At 37.5% G+C, this 26105-nt stretch overlaps 1 protein-coding gene across 2 annotated transcripts; it reads left to right on the top strand.

Annotated features, from left to right (window-relative positions):
- On the top strand, nucleotides 1-25482 carry TOPBP1 (DNA topoisomerase II binding protein 1). 2 transcript variants are annotated; one of them, XM_085311869.1, is made up of 28 exons: nucleotides 1-207; nucleotides 410-497; nucleotides 1281-1415; nucleotides 1988-2131; nucleotides 2914-3095; nucleotides 3250-3443; nucleotides 5187-5366; nucleotides 6372-6541; nucleotides 7037-7200; nucleotides 7690-7937; nucleotides 8227-8546; nucleotides 9337-9509; nucleotides 10812-11023; nucleotides 12108-12403; nucleotides 13892-14065; nucleotides 15037-15152; nucleotides 16227-16350; nucleotides 16863-17012; nucleotides 17515-17623; nucleotides 18143-18335; nucleotides 18430-18656; nucleotides 19676-19842; nucleotides 20784-20898; nucleotides 21434-21597; nucleotides 22502-22642; nucleotides 23752-23841; nucleotides 24277-24438; nucleotides 24844-25482. In XM_085311869.1, the coding sequence occupies exons 2-28, from the start codon at nucleotides 417-419 to the stop codon at nucleotides 24985-24987; spliced, it is 4575 nt and encodes a 1524-aa protein (XP_085167995.1). In that variant the 5' UTR covers nucleotides 1-207; nucleotides 410-416; the 3' UTR covers nucleotides 24988-25482. The 2 variants fall into 2 exon arrangements, with proteins under 2 accessions (XP_085167995.1, XP_085167996.1); XM_085311870.1 differs by lacking the exons at nucleotides 23752-23841; nucleotides 24277-24438; nucleotides 24844-25482 and having other exon boundaries at nucleotides 21434-21601; nucleotides 22506-22588.
- The last annotated feature ends 623 nt before the right edge of the window (nucleotides 25483-26105 follow it).

The following is a 26105-nucleotide window of genomic DNA, read 5'->3' as shown; positions in this document are numbered from 1 at the left end:
CGCCTGCGCGGTGCGGAGCTCGGCGCTTCCCGCCAGGGGCGGAGGCGGCCCGGGATGGGTGAGGGGCTGCCGCCGCGGCYCCGGACGGGCGGTGCAGCGCCGAGCACCCGGCGCCCTGCGTGAGGCGGGGGAGAGCTCCGTGAGGAAGGGGCTGCCTGGCGTCTCCCTGCCCCGGGCCGCGCCGGCGGGTGGCCCCTCCCTGCGGAGGTTGGTGCCGCTGCCGCCGAGGCTGGGCAGTGTGGGGCAGGGCCCCGCTGTGGGGCAGGGCCGGGGGCCCCGGTGTGGGGCAGGGCCCCGGTGTGGGGCAGGCCCGGGGCGGTCGGCGCAGCCCCTGCAGAAGGGCCGTGGGCCTGCGTCCCTCGGGGGCAAAGTGGCAGAGTCATGAAACGTGTGTGGTTTTGCTTTTCAGTTAAAGGATGAAAGGTAGTAAGGAGCCATTTTTTGTGAAGTTTRTAAAGTCTTCTGGAAGCTCGGAGTATTTTTTTAAAGCTCTTGAGGTAGGTGGGTTTGATGACCTTTCTCAAGTTGCTGAATTTTATTTTCTATATAAATGCTTTCTGTGGTTGTCTCTAGATGTAGTGTGTTTGYATGCATATGTAAATAACACATTTCAGTAATAGAGATGCTCAGTGCTATTATTTAAGTTACTTTTGCATGATTATTTCTAGAACAAGAAACAGTTCTTTCTCTTTTCTCTTATTTATTACTTGTAATGTGACTCTCTGGGCTTAATTTCTTGCTAAAGGTACTGAAGAGCCTAAAATTTGGAGATCAGCTCTACAAAGAGCAACTGTCCAGTATAGCAAATAGTACCATGGGAGGGTTTCTGTTTGGGGGGAGGAGGGAGTAAGTGGGGGGGAGGAGTGAATAAACAGCTTTAGTCTCTTCTGAAAATCTATTAATATTTAGTGAAATAACATGTAGCTTGGCAGGTCCAGATGGTGGTCACTCATCCAGACTACTGATGATTTAGTAAGGGCAGTGTTGATTTTTTTCCTCTTGGAAGTTAGTAGGAGCTAAAGGCACTGCCTGGCAAGATCAGGTCTTGAAGGTTTGTATAATGAACATAAAAATCTGAATATTGTGAAGAGCTAGAAGAAAAAAACATGAAATATCTTTAGCCTTCTGTGCTGCCAATACACTCTTCCATCATAGTTTTGTTGTAAGCTGTTTCAGGTATAAGCTGTTTCAAGTAGGTGTGCTTTTGTAGTTTCCACAGGATTGACTGTTTGTGATTTGTGAATTAAGTAAATGTAACTGTGTGCACTGTTTTCTTGCAGTCTATAAAAGAATTTGAATCAGAAGAACATCTTCAGATCCTCGAAGAAGAAGCAGCACTCAGTATAAAAGAAAATGATAGATCCCTTTACATTTGTGATCCTTTTAGAGGTCTTGTTTTCAATCATCTCAAAAAGGTATGTTACTCATCAATTTACTTTCGACCATATCCTGTTTTTGTAGGAATGCTCATGTCCGTAGTTATACTCTGCTTGTTTTCTCTTATGCGCAGAATATACTAGTATGCAGTGTTCATAATAAAATCTTTAAAATTCCAATGTGTTGTATATTTAGGGRAGAGCAGGATTGGCAAAATGTAAAAATCATCATGAAGCAAATGAGAAATAAATGCAGTGATCAGTTCTGATTCTGCTGTGGTCAGTGAGATGGCTCTCACATTTTTTTTTGCTCCTCCAGTGACATAATTTTGTTTGACCTCCAAGAAATAATGCCAGCAGACAAAACTAGGCTTGCTGGAATTCCGTGTCATGTTAGCTGTAGCATCCGCTGCCTTAATTGAGGCTGGAAGGCATAGGAGTATTATACTGAGAATCTGCAGCAGAAAGTGAAAAAAAATCTTCGGCTATCTGGAGCTAAAGGTGGGCAGACAATGATCCTGCCTTTCTCCAGTATTATGGGACAAGGAAAGCTTTGTTTACACTGGTGTATCTTTCTGCTAATCTTTGTTTTTTCTATTATTTTATTTCAGCTTGGTTGTAGAATTGTTGGACCGCARGTAGTCCTGTATTGTATGCAATCCCAGCGATGTGTCCCAAGAGCTGAATATCCTGTGTATAATATGACCATGGCCGATGTAACAATATCCTGTACCAGCCTTGAAAAAGATATTAGGGTAATGGTCCACAATTGTTGTTCAGCTGATTTTTCTGTGACATTTCCTTCAGATGGCTTATTATTAAGCCACTGRTCTTACTAAATAGGTCTACCTATATAATCTACCTATATAATTTATATATAGGCTTTGTAGACTGTAATTTTTTATATAGTCTTACTATAAATGTGTCTATATAGTGTGTATACRTTTGTGGTGTGTATGTATATTTATGTTATGTAAACATGCATATATGATTGTAAGAGCAGTCTCACTACTGTAGGATTATTTRTATGTTTTAAGGATTTTATTAGCTAGTTTCATCTTTAGGTAGATCACTTAGCTTGCTAGTTTGTCTAGCTTTCATGCTACAGGCAAAKTTTGTCTGTTTTTGGTTACTCAAACTACACAGTGAAGAATTAATATTTAGTCAGCTGTGGTTTATCTTAAGTARCTTAATTTAAATCTTTTATTGTAAAACTTTCCTTTTTATTTATTCCAATATTWCTTTCTAATTTATACTAGCTAAAATGTCAACCATCAGTAAATTTTCACTGATAYAATACGATTGTAGCATCTTTATTACGGGCAAACCTTTTACATTCAGCTTATCAAAAATAAAATTGAGTTAGTATCTGATAATGGCTTCCGTACATACTGATTTTTAGATATCCAAACAGATTTTTAGGAGAAACCATAGAGAATTGAAATTGATGGGGTTTTGTTTGTTTATAAGTTGAACCTGCATATCATATAGACTGCTTTTTGCCTGAAGATTTTCTATAATTTCTTTACTCACTCAGGAAGAAGTTCATGAATATGTACAGATGATGGGTGGACGTGTGTACAGAGACCTCAACGTGTCAGTAACTCACCTTATAGCTGGAGAAGTTGGTAGTAAAAAATACTTAGTAGCTGCTTCTCTGAAAAAACCTATTTTGCTGCCTTCTTGGATTAAGACRTTGTGGGATAAGTCTCAACAAAGGTAAAAAAMMAAAAMMAAMAAAAAACAACAACAAAAACACTTATTTTGTATTGTGGGCTGCTACTTCTTATGGAGATACAGACTTTTTTCCCAGGTGATCTTATTTTGAAGAAAAACATATTTATTTTTTTTTCCCACTCTTTTTCTCCTTTAGCATAATTAGATATACTGATATTAACTTGGAAGACTACACCTGTCCTGTGTTCCTTGGCTGTACAATTTGTGTAACTGGCTTAAGTAGTTCAGACAGGAAAGAAGTCCAGCGCCTCACTACTGAACATGGTGGACAATATACAGGGCAACTCAAGATGAATGAATGTACTCACCTCATAGTTCAAGAGCCAAAAGGTAGAACTTAGAGAATAAATATTATTTTCCTTTCTTGAGTTGAAGTAGTATAATTATGCCTAGATGCAAGGATTTGAACTTCTCTATGTCTGTTTCAGTGCTGCTTTTGCTGCTTCTGTTTTAGGGAAATACTGTCAGTGGGAAGAGTAGCACATAATATTTACTGTGCTCTAAAGGTCTTTGAAAGAAGCACAAAACAGGAAGAAAAACCCAGAGACCCAGATGATATTAAAGGGAAGAAAAAGGGAAAAGCTTAGAGAGGTGACAGAATAAAGAAAAACTGTTTTGGGGAGAGCAGGGTAGGATTTAATTTGTATGCCGATTTAAAACAGGGTTGTAAACTTAYGGTTTTAAACTTACTTATAATTTGAACCTTTTGAGCTTTCATTTCAGTAAATGAAATGAAATCTCCTTTCCTTCCCTTTCTGTTTGGAAAGGATAAAGGGTTGTAGTTTTTTTTTCAAGAAAAAGGGGAAATTATTTTTTTCCTCACCAATTTCCCTCCATTTCCCTATGGGGTAATATACAGTGCTCTTTTTTTCCCCCTGCTCTGGTTTTAAAGCTTTTTTTAAAGCCTACTTGACTGTGACTGTGGTGTAGTCGCACAGTTTTTTACGGTAGAAGGACTTGACRTAATTTGTTTATAGAACCTTCTGATGCATCAAAAAATGTGAGGCACTTCAGTTGAAGGATCTTTTGGGTATTTGGATATCATAATGATAAGAACAGCATGAAATATCTGTATTTCATAGCCTAGCAAAATGAAAACTTTGGGACAGGACAGTTGTATTTGGTTTCTGCATGTTAAAATATGCTGATGCAGTCTGCCCTTTTTGATTTATTTGTTTGATATAGCTGCATTAGTGAAACTTTGTTAGGTGGGTTTAATCTTAAGCGTATGGTGAGATGAGATACCCTTAGTGATCTTGTTCGTGGAAAGATGGTCTTGGTTAAAGGGCTGCAAAAATTATACCTTGGGTTTTTTTTTTTTCTTCGTGCTTTGCTGTCCAATGATCCTGTACCCATGAGCAAGCTAGTGTTAGTTTTTTCTTTTCTCAGCTGAATAAAGGAGAGTATTGTATGTACACAAGCAAAATAAAAACAACTTTAGAACCGTAAGACTGTAGACTATGCACAGCAGTTTTACAACCTTTTATACTGAAGTGAAACATAAATATGTTATTGAAACAGTTTATAGCATCCTCTGTAAATGAGAAGTGGTGCTATTGCTGTTATTGCTAGTCAAATACAGAGAACAAGTAAAATGCACTTCTTGCAGTTTCTTCTGTCAGCTTCTTTTTTGCCTTTCAAATGGAAACTATAGATCAGTAGGATAATGCTTTTTTAAAAAGTAGGCAATGAATAGTTGAATGCAGCATCTTTGAATGTTTAGTTCTGTATGTAGCCATTGGTTTGCCTTTGCTGGCAGTAAATAACTGTCTGCTTTTGAGAAAAATTAGTGTAGGTAGATTTTTTTGGCAGATGTAATAAAAATCTACAAATAACACCCAACAGTTAATCAAATAAATACAAGATAATACCACTTGCACTCATAATTTTATGAATGCCGAATGAACTGCCACTTGGAACTAGATTTGAAACTTAATGTAGTAGTTGCCATCTCCAAAATCAGTTTCCATTTGAATTTTTAGTTTTTAAAATGTTTATCAATCTTTCGGTGATCAGTTTGAAACATTCAGTTTCTAATAACTTGCGGTTTTTCTTGTTGTCTACATTTGAAAGGTCAGAAATACGAATGCGCCAARAAATGGAATGTGCATTGTGTGTCTGTGCAGTGGTTTTCTGACAGTATTGAGAAAGGCTTCTGTCAGGATGAGACGATATATAAAATAGAGGCCAGATCAAAACAAAGTAGTACGCCCAGTACGTCAACACCTRCAGGTCATGCCAGCAAGCCTGATAGTAAGTAAGACCTTTTGAAATAGATGAAAGATGTGAAGCTTTTGTGGAAAAAAGGAAGAATTATTTTAAATTTGTGGGGTGCTGCCTGCTTTTGCAGTGCTGATATTTTGACAACCTGGCTTCTTATTCTGCTTAGGCTTGAATTTTATGCACGTTGAATCTTCCAACATAAAAAGRCTTAAGAATGTGAATAACTTCTTAAGGTCCACTTGAATTAGGAATGTTCCTTATTTAGGAATCAGTGGTGGGTAGCTGTAACTAGTAAGTCCTAAAAAGTAGGACTGTTCATACTTTTGCAATTTAAATCAAGTGGCTTGTTTTATTAAATGAAATCTTATTGCTGCCTCAAAGGGAAAGTTTGATGCTGATTTTTATTTRTTTGTTTTTATTTATTGCATGCTACAAATACCTGGAAAATTCAGAATCATTTTCTAAACAAACACAGTAGCATGAAAGACACAGACAGCTTTAAAATGTATGTCTTTACAAACACGTGTTGTTGACTGCTCCTTCAGGAAGTAGCCAACATGGCAGTGCTGTGTTAGCGCTCCCAATAGAACACTAGGAATTCAAGCCAGATACTACAGAAACTACATAAAACTCTCTTAAATCCATAAGCTGCAAGTTGAGTTGAACCTCTTACTAGAGGTTCCACTCTATTCATATGAGGTGAATGTTTCTGATAATATGTGGACACAAAATTCAGTAAGAGGAATAAAAGCTTTTGAAATTGGCCAGTCTCAGTGACTGTTATCTCATAGATGATATCCATTTGGGAATAAATGGAAATTGTGTAAGCATGGTTACTAATAATAAAACCATAGTGAATTTATGTGTAAATAAAATCCTTGGTTTAACCAAGGGTATACTTACCTAATATTTTGTTTTTCAGCTTTTGCCTTTCCTTCTGGCATGACAAAATCCTTTGTGACAGTTTGTATTTTGTTTGGTGGTGAGAGACAAGCAAAAACTAATGCATCTCTTTTATTTTAATTTTATTTAAAGATCATACTCTTTCGGACGTCAGCCACATTTCCAATATCAATTTGAGTGGTGTTAATGAAACTGCATGTAGTTCTGCTATGAGCAGCAGACTGGATCCTTCTCCTGATGAGCTGGGAAGCTTGGATATAAGTTCTTTTCAAGCCCCTGAAGATTTACTAGATGGGTGTCGAGTATGTTTAACAAAGTACACTTTGAAATGTTCAGTCTTACCCTATGGAAGGAACTTTGAGGCACTGGCAGTTGCTGCTAGRATAAATTATGTTGTTTCCTTTAACAGTAGTAAATGTATGGTTTGTTTCAAGTCATGTGCTGTAGCTTGAGRTATATAAATATATCTGTATATATATRTATACATATATGTCTCTGTATTTTAAATCTATAGTGATACTATAGTGGGAACATTCAAGAATGGTTTAATTTTTGTCRTGTCTTACAACTTCCATGCATATCCTTTTGCTGGGGGTTGGTAGATATCCAAGCTTTATTAATATGCAAAGATAAGCATTTAGATTTGGAACAATTACTTTTTTCGCTGTATCTCAGAAGCTACATCACTTTTGTGGGTGTGTTCAGCAGCAGGCATAATAAATTATACCAAAATATCCTACTTTAAAAAAAAAAAAAAAGTTAAAAGCATTTCTTTGTTGCCTTGTTTCTCTTTGTAGATCTATCTGTGTGGCTTTGGTGGCAGGAAGTTAGATAAGATGAGAAGGCTTATCAACTGTGGTGGTGGTGTTCGATTTAATCAACTTAATGAAGATGTCACCCATGTCATTTTAGGGGAACATAATAATGAGCTGAAACACTTCTTGGACAAGACAACTCACAGGTTCTGATAATTGTATTGCTCCAGGGCCATGTCTGCATTATTTTTCTTCCCTACACCCCATAAACAAGATAACATACATTGTTTTGAAAATCTTAAACGGTTCTTGACTTAAATGACAAGACTGCTAAATTTGCATTCACAAGAACATCCTCATGTATTCATTCTCACATGGAGTACCATAGTTTTTTGGGAGCTGTGAATCATCATCTTATATGTTAATTCCTTTTGTCTCTGGTGGTGTTTAATGTATTGTGGAGGAAGGATTTGGTGACCCAGCAATAGCAGGTACAAATTATGTTGTAGCAAATTCTGTGTTCTCAGACTGAAGTAATTAAGAAATCTTCAGTTCTGTAGCATGCACAAGGCTTGCTTAGTATTGGAGTCTCAATCTTCAGATGYGTAAACCTACTAGTAGCTTGCAGAGTGGGGAAGAAGAAACACAGCTTTGAAGCCTGCTGTTACTCACTTGTATAACGCTTTATTTTGTAGGCCTCATGTAGTGACAGCAAAATGGTTGCTGGACTCATTCAGCAAAGGCCTTCTACTTCCAGTGGAGCAATATATTCCTATAAACTACCAGCTGATAGAAAATCCAATTTTGGAGCAACCTGGAGTGAAGTCAATTCTTCCTAAAAATAACRGTCTCTTGAAGAAAGAAGCTGTGAACATTATAAAACACCAGAAAGCTGATGAAGATGACTTCCTCTCTCAATATGTAAATAACGATTCTACAGTAGGTAGGTTCTAGGCTAAGCATGCCATATAATATTTAACTGCTCRGAATTTATTTGTATAGCAGTTGTAATTTGAGTTTTGCAGTGTTTACTTCTTAAAGCTAGCTGCATTTAATGGGTTAGTTTCTGTATTGTGTTTTAGAAACCAAATTTGAAGATGCCCATATAGAACAGGTTTTAACTAAAGCCTCGTTGAAAACAACAGAATGCTAGAATTCTGTTACTTCTCTGTGAAACTATATTGAGTTGCCTGCCATTTTTGTCAAGCAAYTATTACTATTTTTTATTTCAGTTGAAGCTGAAAAGCCAGTATCTGCTAACTTCAGTGATATTACTCACTTGACTGTTGAAGAAGAGAATCAATCTTCTGTGTGTAATGGTTCCTTGGGAGAGGCTTCTGCAGTGGTTGAAGGACACTTATTTGTCAGAAAGAGATTTCTTCTTTTGGGTTTTGGTGAAGAAGATGAGTCCTGCATTGCAGATCTTATAAAGGAGAATGCTGGGAAAATTGTGCCGCCACAAAGCAGAACCATTGCGGACTATGCTGTGGTACCCTTGTTGGGGTGCRCTGTGAAGCCAACCGTGGGAGATGTTGTTACTAATACATGGCTGGTAAGGGAGTTAAGCCTTCAGTTCAGCAAGTAAACAGATATCTGTATTAGAAATATGTCTTGTCAGACTGAAGAGTTACTCACGATTTATATGTAAATGAGATATTGTTAGATTAAGCCTGGTTTCATCTGAAATGTACTAAATGAATGGGTGCTTTAATGCCTCTGCTCCTTTAAGATGGTGTTTGTTGGATTCATCTGTTTTGTGCAGGCTTGTTAAATACAACTCTGATGATATAAAGACTTCTCCTGTGAGGCTCTGGCAGCATTTTCTCTAAATAATGAGCTGTTGATAGAACAACTGACTAATGATTTTGTTTGATATCTTTGTGCTTACTTTCTCGTGCTTCATGGTTTCCACAGATTTTTGTCTTGTGGCAGAAAAGCAAGTCAGCTTTTCTGACTTGCTTTCTTGACTTAACTAAAAAAAAAAATTAAGTATATTTAGCCAGAGGATGCATGCTATATAGACTGAAAACTGTTCAGTGACTTACTGTTTTTCAGTACTAGAAAACTGGCTGAACAAAATTATGCATACCCTCAGATACTTCAAGAGAGCCTCCAGAGTCATAAGAGTAGTAACTGGAAAGTGTGAATAGTGCTTTAGTATATCAAGCCTCAAAATGATCTAGAAAAGACCTTGTCTGATTGTATGTGAAATAATTTATCTCAAGTTTAATGGTAGAAGCAGGATTTAAGCCCATAAATGCTAGGATGCAGTTGCTAAAATATTGCTGGTTTTATTGTTATTTGGCTTTACTTTCATTTTTATTTATTTCATCATCTTTAAGATAATGTGTGTGGAACAGCAGCTCCTTTTAGATCCCCAGTCCAGTCCACTGTTCACACCAGTCCCAGTAATGGAAGGAGTCACTCCTCTGGAAGATTGTGTTCTTTCTTTTAGCCAGTTCATTGGTGCAGAGAGAGACTCCCTGGTTTATTTGGCAGGATTGCTAGGAGCAAGGTATGTCTCCTATCCCTGTTTGTTCTTGTTCTCAGATAGCTGCTATGATTAAATCTTTTATTCGTTTTATTTCTTCTTTTACAAAACTGGCAAAATTTAGTTAAAGCTCTTTTGGATTCTATTTACTCACAAAACCTAGTGGTGAAGCAATGAGAGATTATTATATGGTTCTTTATTTCCCTCTCCTTTAGAGAAGCTTATGTTTTCTATTCACATAGCTTAATTTCTACTCAATTCCCCCAAGTCTTGTATTTCCTGATGGCTGACTTTCAGCAACTTTTTGCTGCACTGTAGTTATCAGACCTGAGTTGCCATGCAGCGTGCTCTGTGAATTAATTGCAGGCAATCAGATAGAGTTTAAGCTGTCTGGACAAGGACCGTATGTCTCGAGTTGCTTTTGACGCAGAAATGGAGCTAACCTGTTGATTAAGGAATTAAGGTTATTTTTGTGATGTCTTCTCCTAAAGCTATATGTAATTTGGTTAGGAAGCCCAGATAGTTTGAGATGATATATTTGTGAAAGGGATGTTGAGTAATACTGCTGCTTGAAATAGGAAGAGACTAAATGGAGTGGTCTAGGAATTCCATTCATTGTTCCTCTAGTTCAGTAACATCCAGTCCAGCCTCATAAARAGTAACAGTACACCATTTCTTAGAGGCTGTGGTGGTGAGTTATTTGCTCCCAGTTCGGCAGGATCTTTGAGACTTAATCCAGACCTAATCCTGGAATGGAAAAACTGTGCAACTTAGTCACAGAGTGTCATTTGATTTGATTTGWAGTCTGTTTGAACTAAACTTTTGCCAGTGCATTCAGTTGCCAGTGTATCCAGACCTGCTATCATCTGGAGGATTAACTGGCTCCCTCATGATGGGAGAAAATTGTAATTAATATGAAGTAAACTATTGTTCATTTGGAAATGATGCTTATTGGCTCAAAAATGGAATTTAACCTGTCCCATCATTCCTGTAGAAGAATGTTATTCCCATTTCTAATTCATACACTGAACCTATGTGGGAGCATTGGGACTATGAGAAGTGATATGTTTTCAGTATTGCTTGAAGCAGAATCCTGTTTAACAGGATTTTTTGTTGCTTTTATTTTTTGAGGGGGGGAGGGAATGTTTGAGTTTTTGGGGGTTGGGTTTTTTGGTTGGGTTAGGTTTTGAAATACTAAGTGGCATAGCCTTAGATAATTCTACTGATTCTCTTTCCATTGCTTGAATGTATTTTATAGTGTTACAAATTTCCCCTAGGTTAATCTTGTTTATGACTAAGTGAACATTTTATTGATCTGATTTTTAGAGTACAGGAATTCTTTGTGCGAAGAGCGAATGCAAAAAAAGGAATGTTTGCCAGTACCCATCTAGTGGTGAAAGAGCCAGATGGTTCCAAATATGAAGCTGCAAAGAAGTGGAATTTGCCCGCAGTCACTGTGGCTTGGCTTTTGCAGTCTGCAAGGACAGGAAAGAGGGCAGATGAAAGCAAGTTTTTAGTTGAAAACACAGATGCTGAAGGTTGGTTATTAGCAAGTTAGGAAGAATTATCATGTATATAATTGTGCTGTTAATCTGTTCAAGAAAGTTAGTGCAATGTAATTTTTGATCCCTAAAATCTTCAAAATATTAAAACTAAAAAATGGTTTTTAAGTTTTGGAGATTTTTCCTTTTCTTTTTTTCTTCTCCTTGAGCTAAGCTGTGATTAGAGAAATGATAATACATATTTGCTTAAAGTCTCTTGGAGCCAGCAGAGACTTGTGGTTATCAGCTGAGTCACTGAGCTTAATTGTCGACTATTTCCTTGACCCGTATGCTACTTTGTAGATTGTGTGGAAATTGATGATAGATCCAGTTTAGAACTTCATATTCATTCATCTGCAATATCATGATGCACCTCCATTCTGTCATTCATGCCTGCTTCATCATCTTATGCTTCAGCCCCTTGCCAGTTATTTCACACCTTTCATTTGACAATTTGTGTTCATGTTAAGAAGAGGCCTTATTGATGAATATTGAATGTTAACAGATTAGTTTTACCAATATATTGTGAATTAATTACATGGATTCTTAAGTCCAGAGAACAAAAATTTACATAGACACTAGCGTGTCTCACCTATATACTGCCTTTCCAGGAAAAATAGTGAGGGGAAAAATGATTGAGCAGTAAAATGTAAAATAATTTTAACTTATTTTTTTGAATGAGCCATAAAGATGAGTTATGTTTATTAGTTTTTGCAGTGCATAAGCTTTAAGAGCTGATTCATGGTTAAATCTGGTCCTATTGATCCAGAGTTGGARCTGTATTTGGTGGCCTGAGGGGATRTAGTTTGGAATCATCATGAATATAAAGGAAAACTGTATTGCATGAAAAGTAAAGAACCAGGGAGTAGGAGTTATTGAAATATAAGTCTRTCTTCATTTTAGAGCATTTATTAGGAGTGTGGGGTTTTGGGTGTGTTTTTCTTTTGTTTGTTTTTTTTTTTCTTTTTTGAAAAAATATCAGGTGAGTGAGTGAGTGAAATTGTCCTTCGTAATAAAAATACATACAAGATCTGTGCCACGATTAGATTGCTTGTTTATATTTTCTTTGTTCCCCTTAAAGGTAAGGAGAGCTTTGTTGCTCAACCTAGCAAGACGCCAGCAACTGTTACAGCTCTTGATTCTCCAGAACAACCTGTCTGTCTCCTTGAAGCTGGAAAAAAGCCGGCTGTGACCCCTCTTGATATCAACAGATTCCAGAGCAAAGCTTTCCAAACTGTAATCTCTCATCATGTTGGGAAGAAGACAACCCCTTCTGCAGAAGGGATGCTGCCACAGAAAGAACCATCTCTACACCTTGATACACCATCGAAATTTCTTTCCAAAGACAAGTTATTCAAGCCTTCTTTTGACGTAAAGGTGAACTTCTTTGCAGTTTTTTAAATTAGTAGCGCCAGTAGGGTTAAAGATATACGTAAKCTTAAAACAGCACAGAAACCCTTGCTTAGCCTTTTTATGCTGTTTAACATATAGCTTTTCTTTTTTTGAATAAAGAGAGGGAAAAATATTTATACATTCCTTTCAGTTAATGACATATGGACTAAATTTATTGACTAGTGGATGCTATAATATTCTTTTTCTCTTTCTGTGCCTATTGCAACATAGTTCATGTGTTCTATACCTCACATGTAACACAATCTATCTCTCTACATCTAAAGTTTGAGAAATGCAACTAGAAGATTATAATTACTCCAGATATTAGATAATAAATACTTGTTTAGTGATGAGCTGCTACTTTCACAGTGTATTTTAAAATTACGGTGTTATAGCTATTACAAGACTTATTTTTCTCTCTAGACATTCCCTTATTCTTCTTTTGCAAATGATTATTATTAGACTTCATTCACTGTATTGGCCAGTGACTGAGAGAATTGTGGATGTTTTCAGTTTCATACTTACAAACCCAAAGGTGTAGTGAGAAGGTGGAAAAAATCCATTTTATCTTAAAGATGGATAGCAAATTGGTGCAGTTGTGTGGTGCAACACCACACAACCTGCAAACCACAAGTTGAGTGCTTTTTTTTTTTTTTTTTTTTTTAAAGTTTTTCTAGCGTTTCATGGGCTTCAGAAACTATTATCCTTAAAACAAGAGCAATAAAAAAAAAAGAAAGAAAGAAATCCCTTACACTAGAAATATCTATGCTGGAGTATCTGTTGAATGACTCAGATATGCATGGGAAGTCTTCAGTTTGTTTCTCAATTCTGAGGCCTTAACTGAAAGGAGAAAGTACTGAATTCCTACAAGGAGATTTTTTCCTCAGCAAGACAGAACATGTGTTACAAAGCCTGAAAAAGTCCCAAGAGTTGTTAATTCTGCTTCACAAAAATGGATCTCTCTCTTTGGAAATCTGTCAATTTTCTGCTTGTAGGTAATTTTCAAAACCAAGATATTTTAGACCAAAATTTCTGATTTAAAAAAGGGGTAATAGAAAGCTCTCAGCATTTTGAAGGTGCAGATACAATTACATGTTCATATGTAACTTCTCTGGAGGGAGGTATTAAAAAATAAAAGTGCTGGTGTGGGTCTAGGAATTTTTGGGTTTGCCTCCTGGCTTTTCAGCTGAAGGTAGTTTACTGTATCTCATTTGTATTCTCTGTTCATCTGATGAAGAGATAGTGGTAATCTTCCATCTTCTTCCTGTTTTGCTTATTCAGTGCAAGACAATCTAGATCTTACAGTCTGTATTTATGCAGTGGGGTTCCAGTTGCACTTGCTGACTGCTACTGAAGTACACAGTTATTTATAAGCATGAAATCCTACCACGGACTATAGATGTAAAACTTGCTCTTGAGTGAGAATGTTGTAATGCGTTTGTGCAAGTCAATTGGTTGCTTGTTTCTTGGTAGGATGCTCTGGCGGCTTTGGAAACTCCAGGCAGTCTCTGTCAAAAATCCAGGAAGTTGAGTACACCCCTCTCTGAAGTCATTGGCAGAAACTTGAAATTGGCACTGGCAAACAGCACACGGCATACAGTAGCTCTTACTACCAGTCCTCAGTTGAAGGCTGCGGAACCAGAAGTGGTAGGAAGTTTTGTTTCTGGAGTTTTTGGCTTCATTGAGAAAATGCTGTAATTTTGTGATTATAAGTTATAATGGAATTTGCAAATCACGATAATCTTCATATTGCTTTGTGGTGTGTTTGGACAGAAATCYATATGATTGCGTGTTCTTCAGTGGCAATGAAAGAAAGATAAGCTAGAAAGCTTTCTTCCTGGAAGACGAGGAAGAATTTTAAAAGCTTATTCTATTATTTGTTCTACTATCCTGAACATTAAGCAGTTGCTAGGCATTGTGATATATAAATATATATCTATATAGGTTTTTTTTTTTTTTTTTTAGTATCAGGATGGGAGATGAATAGGGCTAAATGTTTATTCTTGGACTAAAATTTAGAGTACATTTTTGATGCCTGTCCTCTCTAAGGCGCTGTTCTTCTGTTTGCTAGCAGCACAAGATACGATCAGTTGCATACCCCATTATAAAGGTGTTCATCTTTCTAATAGTTGTCTTGTCCCTTCAGTCCTCATCTGCTTACTTTTTTTCTATGAATGCCTACATATCTCAATGAGAGAAACCAGAAAAAAGAAGCAGAAGAAACAGGAACAATTAGGTACTGCCGTGTTAGTACATTGTAATCTATAAACAAGGAATAAGAAAACAATTAGCATTCAGCAAGGGAAGGTTGTCACTTCTTGTTTTGTAGCTCCTTATTCTCATCCTTTTCACCCCAGTGCAGACTTGATCAGTCATATTTCAGTGTTCAGGAAGTACTCAGTCAGCTTAGGAAAGAGTGGAATGTGTTCTGGGGAGACTAGCTAAGATGACTCTCTTGTCTTTTGATTCCTGCTGCATAGAATAATAACAGCGTTCTCTTGACCAGGGAGACTGCAGTAGCAAAAATAAGGAAACTTGTTTATCATAGTTTTGTTGTTATATAAAATTATTGGTATAAAAGTCTTCCAAACATGACTCTTCCCTATTTCTCTCTGCAGCTTGAACAAGAAGATTCTAAGCCTTTGGCTGGTGTTGTTATATGTGTTAGTAAAAAACTTAGTAAGAAGCAAAGTGAACTGAATGCAGTAGCAGCTTCTCTTGGGGCAGACTACAGGTATCAACTAATGTAAACAGCTTCTGAACTTCTGTACTGATGTGACTTCTAATAAATCTGAGTCTTGGCATTCTAATATCCTTATCTATCTGACCTTTTACTGTAATTAAAGATTAAGTTTCACCGTGTTAATCAGCTTCCATTGCAAAGTAAGGCAGTCTGTTTCTAATGCAAAATAAGACCTTTTTTCCTGTCTCTGTATTCCCGATAAGCTGTCTTAGAAAGTCTTTGTCCTGAAGTTTTCCATAATTGCAGAAAAATATTCTTCAAAAAAGAAGAAAAGCTATGAAACTGCTTTGACTTTGAAGTAGATTAGAATTTACTTCTATCTCCTTTTTTGTCTTTCCTTTTAAAAATATTTTTTATTGTTTGGTATACCTCTTGCTCAAAACTAATTATTTTCAAGTTGTAAGCATGACAATCTTTCCTAAGAAAAAACCCCCCCAAAAAAAAAAAAAAACGCAGATTCTCAGTAAGAGAAACTACTAACTAATCTTTGACTGAAGACAGAATTCTGCTGCCACTGAATCATTTTAAATAGTCTGTCGCTGATTCCATGATAAGTGTTATCATGGATGAGGATGTTGCCCTTACGTATGGTACAGCCTAGAAATATTAAAGCTATTCCTTTATGTAACAAATACATTTCTTTATCAGTTTAAGTATTAGAAGGCTGCATTTTACTTGTTTAAAGCTTTAAGGATTGGTATTCCAGTTGCAGCTCAATATGTCAATAGAAGAAAAAGTGTTCTTGTTTTAGGTCTCACAACTTCTTGTTAAAGCTGATTTGGAACTCCATTTACTTAAATAAATAAAGATTCAGGAATGCTTTACTTCAGAAATGCGTTCAAAAAATCTTAAAATTTTTCTATCCTGAAACACATTGCAGTCTTTCTGGATTAAGGAAGAAAACAGATTAATCCTTTATTTAGCTATAATAGAGTAGGCAAAACAAAATTTTAACATGAATAAGGGATAGAACGATTTCTGTGAGGGATTTCTTACAGTTTTTGGTAGGAAGTGATATCTTCAAGTTGTACCTGATTTTATTTCCCTCTTTCTTCCCCCCACTAGATGGTGCTTTGATGAAACAGTAACGCACTTCATATACAAGGGAGGTCCAAATGACAACAACAAGGAGTACAGATCTGTTAAAGAAAGGGGTGTACACATTGTTTCAGAACACTGGCTTTTAGAGGTATGGAGTGGAAGTTTCCTCCTGAAAAATGTTACTTAGTTGCTCTTTCCTTTTGAATGGAAATAGAAACAAAAACAGTTATATGGCAGTTGATTTCTGTTTGAGTTTTTACCAAATGTATAGAGAAATTGATRTTTTGCCTCCAGCTTTGAGTTTTTAAATTGAGCAATCAATTTTCACTGATTGACCTCATAAAAGACTGGAGCTAAAAATTAACAAAAAGGAGGAAAAATCCCTGCTACTAATTCAGTAGGTTTTGATTGATCTTTCTCTGAACAGTAGCTTGGCGAATATTGTCCCATTGGCAAATGTGAACATTTAGACTTCCTTTGTGAAGAAAAAATATTCTCTTCCATTTAGCATTTGGCTACCTGTTTCTCAGAAYGCAGGCTGTATTTTTATCTTGTGTAAAGTATTTCTTGCAGTGATATCCTTATTACACTTTTCCCATGTTCAGAAGTGGAATTTCTTTTCACCYATATTCTCATCTTTGTTAACTGATGTTGTTACAGAGTGCCCAGGAGTATAAATGGCTTCCCGAAGCTCTCTTTCCTCACACTTACAATCCCAAAATGAGCCTGGACATCAGTGCAGTGCATGATGCCAGGTTCTTCTCCTCTAGTATACTTCCATCAACTGGAAAACCAGCTGAGGAAAATGAGGTATAGTGTTATATAGTGTTCTGTGAAGTGATTGGAATTTAGTTCACTCATTTGTTACATTAACATAATAATAGATAATGTTAGTGCCTCTTCCGTGATGTTGTGAATCAGATTTAGCTGGTAATTAACAGGAGCTATCACAGATACACCTGTAACTTTTCTGCATTTGTAATATTCCCCTTCTAGGAGGAAAGAGGGAAACCAGGCCTTCTGAGCTTCGAACAGCTTTCCAGATTTGCAAAGATGTAGTCCAGGCTTTGCCTTCTCTTGTAGATGAACAAGAGATCCAAGGCGTGAACTGTCTTTTAGCAGATACTTAGACTGCAGAATAGATGTTGTCACTAATGCTGTTCACTGCCTTACTGTCCTTGTGATAAAAGACAGATTAGATTATTCTAGAGCAACCTTATTAATCTTTGGAATTTGCACAAGTATTGAACAAGGTAAAACCCACAACTTCTGGCATTAGTTTGAGAATTTTATTTGTTTTAATTATTTGTAGATTATTCCAGGGGATGAAAATGATGCTGAAGATGATGTAACTTCTGACCAAATAAAGGAAACAGTCCCTACAGGAAAAGAACAAATTGTAGCAAATGAAGCCAAAGGAGGTAAATATAAATCATTTTTTATTTTCAAAGTAGTTGTGGAATGTCAAACTATATAAGCCTTTTAGTTTCAGGTGCTACTCTGTATGCTAAGATCTGGACGTTTAGTTATTATAGTTATATGCTAGTTAAATAGAACCTGCTAGGCTTTATTGGTGCTAGAAGTGGGAAAAAGGTTTTGCTCTCTATTTTAAAGAATCTGACAGCCCATAAGATGGTGATCATGTGTTGCAAATTTCTTAGTTGCTATTTCTTTGTTTTTAAAACACTGAAATTCATCTTTAACATCACAATAACAACATTTTAGAGTGTGAGTTAACTGTGTTATGTAAATAAATGTGTTATAGGAGAGTTGTGATTCTAAGCCAGATCTAGCTGTACCCAAGCAAATTTGAAAGTGATCCAACTGGAATTCTTGCTTGTGTTCAGGAATGGGCGACTTGGGACATGCACAGATTTTCTAGACTTYTGTTTTCTCCTTAAGGTGTCTTGATTTTGTGCGCTTTGTCTCTTCTCTTGCAGTGTTAACCCAAACCCTAGAAATGAGAGAGAATTTCCAAAGGCAGCTGCAGGAGATCATGTCTGCCACATCAATAGTGAAACCACAAGGACAAAGAGGATCCCTCTCAAGGAACAGTTTTGATGGTTCTCCAACCACCCCCGATGGCACGCGATCTGTGCGAAATGGCCGCAGTAGGATCTTGGAAGCTCTAAGGTGCTGATTTGCATTTATTTACACTGCCTTCAAGTATAACAATCTTCTGTACAGTAAAGGAGAATTTAAGGCATATGTTCTTTTTGTTCGACAGGCAGTCCCGGCAAGCACTTACAGATCTAAACACAGAGCCATCACAGAGTGAGCAGATCATCTGGGATGATCCTACTGCAAGGGAGGAGAGAGCAAGGCTTGTCAGCAACTTTCAGTGGCCTAATAGTCCTTCCCAGTACACTGAGCAAGTTCAAAGTAATGTCAGTAAGAACATGGATGAGTCTGCCTTCAAAGGATCCTTAGCTGATGCAGAAATCGCTGGCATAGGTGAAATCAGAAATACAATAGACTTGTTCTTTCCTACAACGTCAGTCTGATCTTTGGGGCTTTTAAAATATATTAGCATTTATAATGGATCGGAATTCTACTTTAAAAAAGTAGCATTGTCGGCATTTCTTGAATGATAAAAATATAACTTTGCATCTTTTTGAGCGCCATTGTACGTTGCTGTTTCTTTAGGAGGAGCTTTCATATTTGGTTGCCACTTGTGGTTAGATACTTAGACAGTGCTTGTCTAAAAATAGCCTGCATCAACTTTAGGAAATATTTTTCAAACTTGTATTTGGAACCCCAGCTGGGTTGCAGATAACAATTCAGATTGGTATAGTGGAATTCAAATAGGGATACCAGTACCAGAATCTTTTTAACTATGGTAGAAATAATCATAGGTAAGAACTGTGGATACAGAAAGAAGATACCCATGAGTCTCCAGAACACTTGTTGCTGATGAGCACATTTAAGTCAGGATTCAGTCAAGATCCTGTATTTGTCTTCCTTGTTCTTCTTGGAATCTTTATTCTGTAGCCAGGGCTAAGGGAGCAGCATGCTTGCTTATATTATTTGCATCTAGTTTTGCTTTGTTCCTACTTCTGCCTGCTGAGACATAGTGGAATCCTTTGGCCTCTCCTCYTTATAGAGTTTCTGCTTGCAACAACAGTCTTCCTGAAAACTGACCTTGTTGTAGAGAAGATTGGGGAAGACCAGCTAAGTGTATTGATTTTTGGTTTATCTGAATCAGGGCAGTTTAGCCTAAGAAATTAGGCCATTTGAGGTTTTTCTTCTTCCCAAGACAAGACATGCAGAAGCGTGAGACTGCAATATTTCAGTTGCTGCTTTGTAGTAATAAAGAAGTGCATCTTGAAGAAAGACAGTGTTGTTGAAATGTAAATGTGGATGTTGTAGCAGCAGTTGGTTTTTGTCCATTTGGGATAGCTACCTTTTTCAGCTTTACCTATAACTATATTCAGCCAAAGACAAGTCACGCAGCAATACTTAATTGTTCACAGACGTTCCTGAGGCTGGGGATGGAGATTTGATTGAAGGTCCAAAGAATCCTGTATGTAGAGATCCTGAAATACCCATTAAAGAAGATAACTTGATTCCCACTCCGCAGGCCCCAAGCATTGCTTTCCCACTGGCTAATCCTCCTGTGGCACCACAACCCAAAGAAAAGGTGCGTCACATACAGAAATGTTTGTGATCATGTGTTTTCTGAGAGGTGTAGCTATTCTTTAAAATGTTTTGAACCGGAAAGTAGTGTATAATAAGTGAATGTCTTCATTTAAAATACTTAAGTGGATTGCTTCTGTTCGATTCTGTTTCTAACACCTTCCCCGCCCAAGATTTTGAACAGATGATGTTTCTGAGACTGAAACTTCGTTATGTTTTTTGTCCAAAAATATTTTGGACAAAAATAGTTTCTGTTAGGATGCTAAGGTATGCTGTGGAGTGAAGAGTTACTCTCTGTACTACCTGGAACTCCTTCAACCATTCTATGACGATTGAAAAAAGGATTAGGTCCTGGTTTCCTCTGAAGTTTTTGGATTTTGTGCTCAAGTACAAACTGAATTTCTTTCTGCCAAAAGCCTAGTTTAAAATTATGCCATCTTACAGTGAACTAGGAAGGAGCTAGGAAATTGAGCTTTTAGTCTTTTGCTCACCATGTATCAGTTAATGCTCAAACTTTCAGCAGCTATATGTCTTCGGAGGCATAAAGTATCGTGCTAATAGATAAGCATCTATTGTGGTGGAAATGTGTAAAAGGCCCCCAAAGTTACAGGAAGACTAAATGAATAGGGCAGTGTGATAGATGGATGATTATTTTTTTCACATGTTTAACTAGACATTCAGTGCATACGAATGAAGGATTAGTTTTTAGAACAGATTGGTTCAGTTGTGCTCTGAGGAAAGGGGGAACCAAGAGGATGTTAAGTAGGAGCCTAATGTTGATTTGATAAGATCCAAGCCTTTGTCAAGTGATTGACAGGTTTGCTTCTGCTTTTTCCTAGCTAAAAGAAAACTTAAAAAAATAGCACAGAATGTTTGGCAGAGAAATAGTCAGCCATCAAATTAATCTTCCTGTTATATTTTCAAAATACATTATTGTATTTGCAGACTGTTGTAGAAGATGAGAAGACTGATGAAGAACCAGAAAAGCAGCGTAAATTTCAGCTGTCTTCGCTTAATCCTCAAGAACGATTTGATTACTGCCATCTGATTGAAGAATTAGGTACCAGATATTTGTGAAATGCACAGAATAGTATGGGTCTGTAAGCTGGTCAGCTGTGGCTCTTAGGAAAAGAAAGGGCTTCTGTTAATGACTTGCCAGATTTGAGGTCTCAAATTTATGGCTTTCTGTGCCTGTGAGCTATTCTTTGAATATATTATTATTATTATTATGTGAGTTATCAGCTTTGCTGTAAAACAACAAAGGTTTTGTCTTCTGGCATTTTCTTTTAGTTATCTCCACAGCAGCCTCATTCTTTACTGTTGGAGATCTACTAAGAACCCTTAAGAACTACTGTGCTCTGGCGTCTCTTCCTGCTTGTGTTACAGTGGCCCTTCTTTCTAACAGAGCCACTCTTTCCTGACTGCCCCTCCTTCCTTGCCAGCTTCTGCCCGTGTCACCTCAATGAGAATATTTTCTATGTAAATTTGACTTCAGTGTATTTCTGTCTAAATTCAAATAATTCTCGCTTTGAGGAATTCTTTCTGTGATACTGCCTGACCCTTAATTTGAATCAAATTCATTCTTCTGTTCCAAGGTGGCATAGTGCTTGAGAAACAATGCTTTGATCCAAGTTGCACACACATTGTTGTGGGACACCCTCTACGAAATGAAAAATTCTTGGCCTCAATGGCAGCTGGGAAGTGGGTGCTTCATCGTTCCTACCTGGAGGCATGTAGAGGAGCTGGCTGCTTTGTTCAGGCATGTGACCTTATTATTGAACAATGATATGTTCAACCTTTTTTATTACTATTATTTTTAAATTTTTGTACTGTTAGGAAAGGAATGACTTCTCAAAAGTGCTTAGCAGTTTGAGGTGCCTGGCCTTGGGATTTTCAGAGGAGCCAAAGTTTGAGGAAATTTTTTGGTCAACTTATCTTTGAAAACCAATCCTTGAGCAAACTTCTTGTGTAGGAAAAGTGAAGTATCTGTGCGTAGTAGTTTCTTCTGAAAATTAAACCTTAGCCCCTTTGGTAAGTTCTCACTGGTGTCAGCTGAAGTTAAGTGAATTTTTTACAGCAGGAACTAAATATTGATCTTCTCAGTTAATGTACATACTCATTTTAAATGATACAACTGTATAACCACATACATAAACATTTTGAACCTTATATGTTCCAGTCCCTTAGCTCACTGAAGAGCTGTTTCACAGTCCTTCAGAGTCTGGCAGTTCTTTCAAAACTAACTTCAAAATAATGCTAATAGGCTGGTTCATATCTTTATATATGAAAACAATTTTCATTGTTTTGGAAGAAATTGCAGAGATGTAGATGAGATGGTGTTCAAAGTAGTGAGTTGTTTTGCACTGCTGTTGAATTTTATTATAGGTAACTGCAAGAGGAATTTAGTTTGTGCACCATGTGATTGGTATCACAGGAAACGAACTGATTTAAAACTAGGAGAAGGGAAAGCCAGAGTTTATGTATTCATGGAAGAGATGCATATGTTCAGTTAAGAGCCATACCTCTAATTTTAATTAGAGCTGCTTTAGCCAGGTAGAATCAATATACAAAGCTAGAATGAGCTGAGGCTTGTTCTGTGTTTTAATTTTCTGCTGGTGAATTTGGCAGGGTTCCTTTGTAATTCAAGCTTATGATTGCTCTAGGAAGAAGATTATGAGTGGGGAAGTAATTCCATACTTGATGTTTTGTCTGGAATCAATGTAAACCAGAGGAAACTAGCGCTTGCAGCCATGAGGTGGAGGAAAAAAATTCATAAAGGAAGGCAAGAAACTGGTGTTGTTGAGGTATTTAGACACTCATGTAATGTAAATGGTATGGTGTGGGTGGGCAGTACGGGGATTGTCACCAACAAATCTAGAAACTTAACTGTCAGGGAAAGTTGATCTGCCCTTTCTTAAGAACAAAGTGGCTTAGCTGGGTATGTTCTAGTTCAATAATGTCACTTTAAAAGGTTTTAGCACTGGTATATTAGTAATAAAAGTCTTAATCTCCTCCTGAACCACTATTCATGGTTGCAAAACTAGAACATGGCTTAGTGTATGTAAATGTCCTCCAGTCTTTAAGCGTATAGTTTTTATGCTTCAGAGCTCTGATTCCCGAACTTGGTTTGTTGGGGGGACCGCAACTGGTACTGGCAGCAGCAGTTCCAAATTCAGTGCTGTGACAGTACAGCACTCAGGAGAGCATTCGTGTAGCTCTAGCAGTGAGTACACTAGTGTGCTTTAAACAGCTCAGCTGGTCAGGATTGGCCGTGTGTGATTTTTAAAGTGCAAGCTCCATAGTCTTTCAGTGGGATTTCTGAAAGTGGGACTTGGGCTCCCAAGTCCTTTTTGACTCCTCTGTCAAACCAGATGTTGCAATAGATGTCGTGTATTCAATAGAAAGTAGAAACACTGCCAGTGTGTCCATCACATCAGACTTGATTTGCAGGTATTTTACAATAATGTTTTTTAAATGAATCTTGTAAATCAAATCCTTTGTACCCCTTGCCTACTTGGAAACAACAATAAGCTCTTGTATGAGGCAACAAGCTGGCCCTAGGTGCTGTATTGCTGTTGCAGTGCTGTTACTGTAACTGAGTAGAGTAACAGTGCAGAGAGCTTTTAAAAAAAGTTGTTTTCAAGTAGCTGTTTTTCTCAGAGATTTGTATCGGTAAGTAAGTGTCTGTTATACTAGAAAGCCTTATGGCCAAGCGTTTTTTAATGGATTGGTTTGTCCATCTTGCTATGCAGAAGCATTGGTTTGGTGACAAGCTGCCTGACTGTATGGTGGTGGCCCAGCAGTCGTATGTTCTGCATGTTGTCTGCCTTTTATAATTACTGGGAGGGGCAGATTATAGATACACCTTTTATAGTACCAACATCCTTTTGGCTAAATTGAATCTTCTATCTAGGGGGCCTTCAGTGGCTGGAAAGTGATCCTGAATGTTGATCAAACCAAGGAAGCAGGATTCAGGCGCCTTCTTCAGTCAGGAGGAGCAAAAGTATGTAGTTTTTTTTTTGGGGGGGGGGAATAATATGACATTTTACATTGTTTTTGTAGATACTGGTACCATCTCTAAATTGTGCGCTGAGCATTGTCTATGCTAAAGGTCTTACTTGCTTACACAGAATAGCTGAGAACATGGTCGGTGGGTGGGAATAAAAAAAAAGCTATGTCTTCATTTTGCGCATAGTCACAGAGAAGTCAGTAGTGGTGGAGAGACTTCAGGATAGAACGTCTGGGCCCTGCTCTGATGAAGAGGATCACCCTTTTTGAAATCTACACGATAGTAGAGAACTCAGGGCAAATTTTTATTTCCTATTGGTTTGCTAGTTAATTTGATGAGTGACTTTCTAGGCCATGAAATGCATTTCTCTTCCCTGAGGAAGAAACACAAAAATAAATTCATTTTTGTCTGTCATGTTTTAATCTGCAGGTGTTTTCTGGTCATTCTGTGTGTCTCTTTAAAGAAGCTACTCATCTTTTTGCTGACTTCAGTAAACTGAAACCAGATGACACCAGGGTTAACGTAGCAGAGGCAGCAGCCCAAGGAGTGAACTGCTTGAAACCAGAGTATATCGCGGACTACCTCATCCAGGTGTGCATGCTCAGGCTGTTCTCTGCACCTCCAGCAGACAGGAGACAGGTCATCGTGCCCATCACTTGCAACGACCCAGGCTATTAGAGGCCTTTGAAAACAACCACTGCAGTTGTGGTAGTGTCTTGCCAGTAATTATGGCCACAAAGGCCTCTCCTGGGCATTTTGCTCCTTGGTTTCAAATGCTCATTGCTGTAAGCTGACAGCCTTGTTTCCAGCATTGGGAATGGGATTGGTTGCAGGGTAGAGAGCTTGTAAAGTGTATTCAAGCTGTTGTCGTGGAATGTGCCGTTTTCTTACTTTCCATCTAAGAAAAGAACTGAAACTGTCCTTTCTTCTTATGAGCATCTCCTTGAACTAAACAAAGATTTGACTTTTTTTTTTCTTTTTTTTTTCTTGTTGAAGGAGCCACCTCCTCCAATGGAGTCTTACTGCTTGCCAGAAGCTGAGTCCTACCTTCAGAATAACAAAGAACTTGCAACTGGATTATCCCAGAAAAGAAAAGCAATGGGAGAAATGAGCAGAGTCAAACGATCCAGAATACACTGAGAACATTCTCTATTCTTAATTAGTACATTTTTTTAATTCATATTTATATTTTTTCATTCTCACTACAAAAATTAAAAGCTCTGAGTTTCACTTTTAATTTGTCTTGAGTTTACAATAAGTTTCCCATAATAATAATAAGAAAAATTGCTTTGGTTATTGGTAGTTTCTAAAAACTTGGAAAGTACTCATCAAAAAAAATACATAATGAGTAAGACTCAATGTCTCCATAAATGTTACGATTACTGTCACGTTGCTGACTTGTTTAGGGACACCATCCTATAATAATAGTTAAGGTATGTGAGATGTTTAACCCGTCTTCCAGCTGTGTGTTGCAGAGAATGTATGTTCGTGTTGCATTTGCCACAGAATAACAGACGTAAATCTTTTGGTATTTAATTCTGGGAAACAGGGAGAAAGACAAACAGTAACGGGCTTATAAATTTTGGTACAAATAATAGGTGTACATAGTGACTGTAATAAATTATTTCTATAAAACCCTCTGTTTGAGGCTCTGCCTTTATGAATGCTAACTCTATTTTGTAAAGAGGAGACAACTTCAGAAGTGAAATATGTCCGACCAAACTTCCTCTTTGATTGAGTCTGCAACAAAAACCAGAGGCACAACAGAGATGTTAATCTCCAACAACTGGAAGTTGGCCAGATTAGCACAGTACAAATTAATCTATAGTAACTGTAGTATGTGGGTCTCTGTTTATTGGGAAGTTACTGTATGTCAGTTTACTGTGCTATTCTGCATAGAAGTGCATATCTGTGTGCCTATTAAATCAGAAGCACTGTCTTTTCTAACAGCCTGTATTTAAGCAAGTGTAATGGCTGCAGCCTGTTTGAACAGGAAAAAAGACTCAAGTGGCATGGGGCAAGTGGAACTGTCTGAGGGCCTGTATGTAACAGTTCAAGTCTGTTTAACTTAAACCTGTAAGAACTAAAAGTGCTTGAAAATTGATTGTTTTGAGGTTGTCTGTTTAGGGGTGAGAGGGCATCTTTTACTTTTTTCTAGCTGCTTGAATAATCTGTATTTTAGAAAACCTTTGCAACACTAACATGGTGGGGATAAAAAAGGAAAAGCTGCAAGTCCAAGCCCTAGTGAGACCTGGAGC

Source organism: Rhea americana, unplaced genomic scaffold (genome assembly GCF_003343005.1).
Source record: "Rhea americana isolate MKP2758 unplaced genomic scaffold, rheAme1 scaffold_35, whole genome shotgun sequence".
NCBI lineage: Eukaryota > Metazoa > Chordata > Aves > Rheiformes > Rheidae > Rhea > Rhea americana.
The sequence above is the reverse complement of the archived record's forward strand: the minus strand, read 5'-3'. Positions and strand labels throughout refer to the sequence as shown.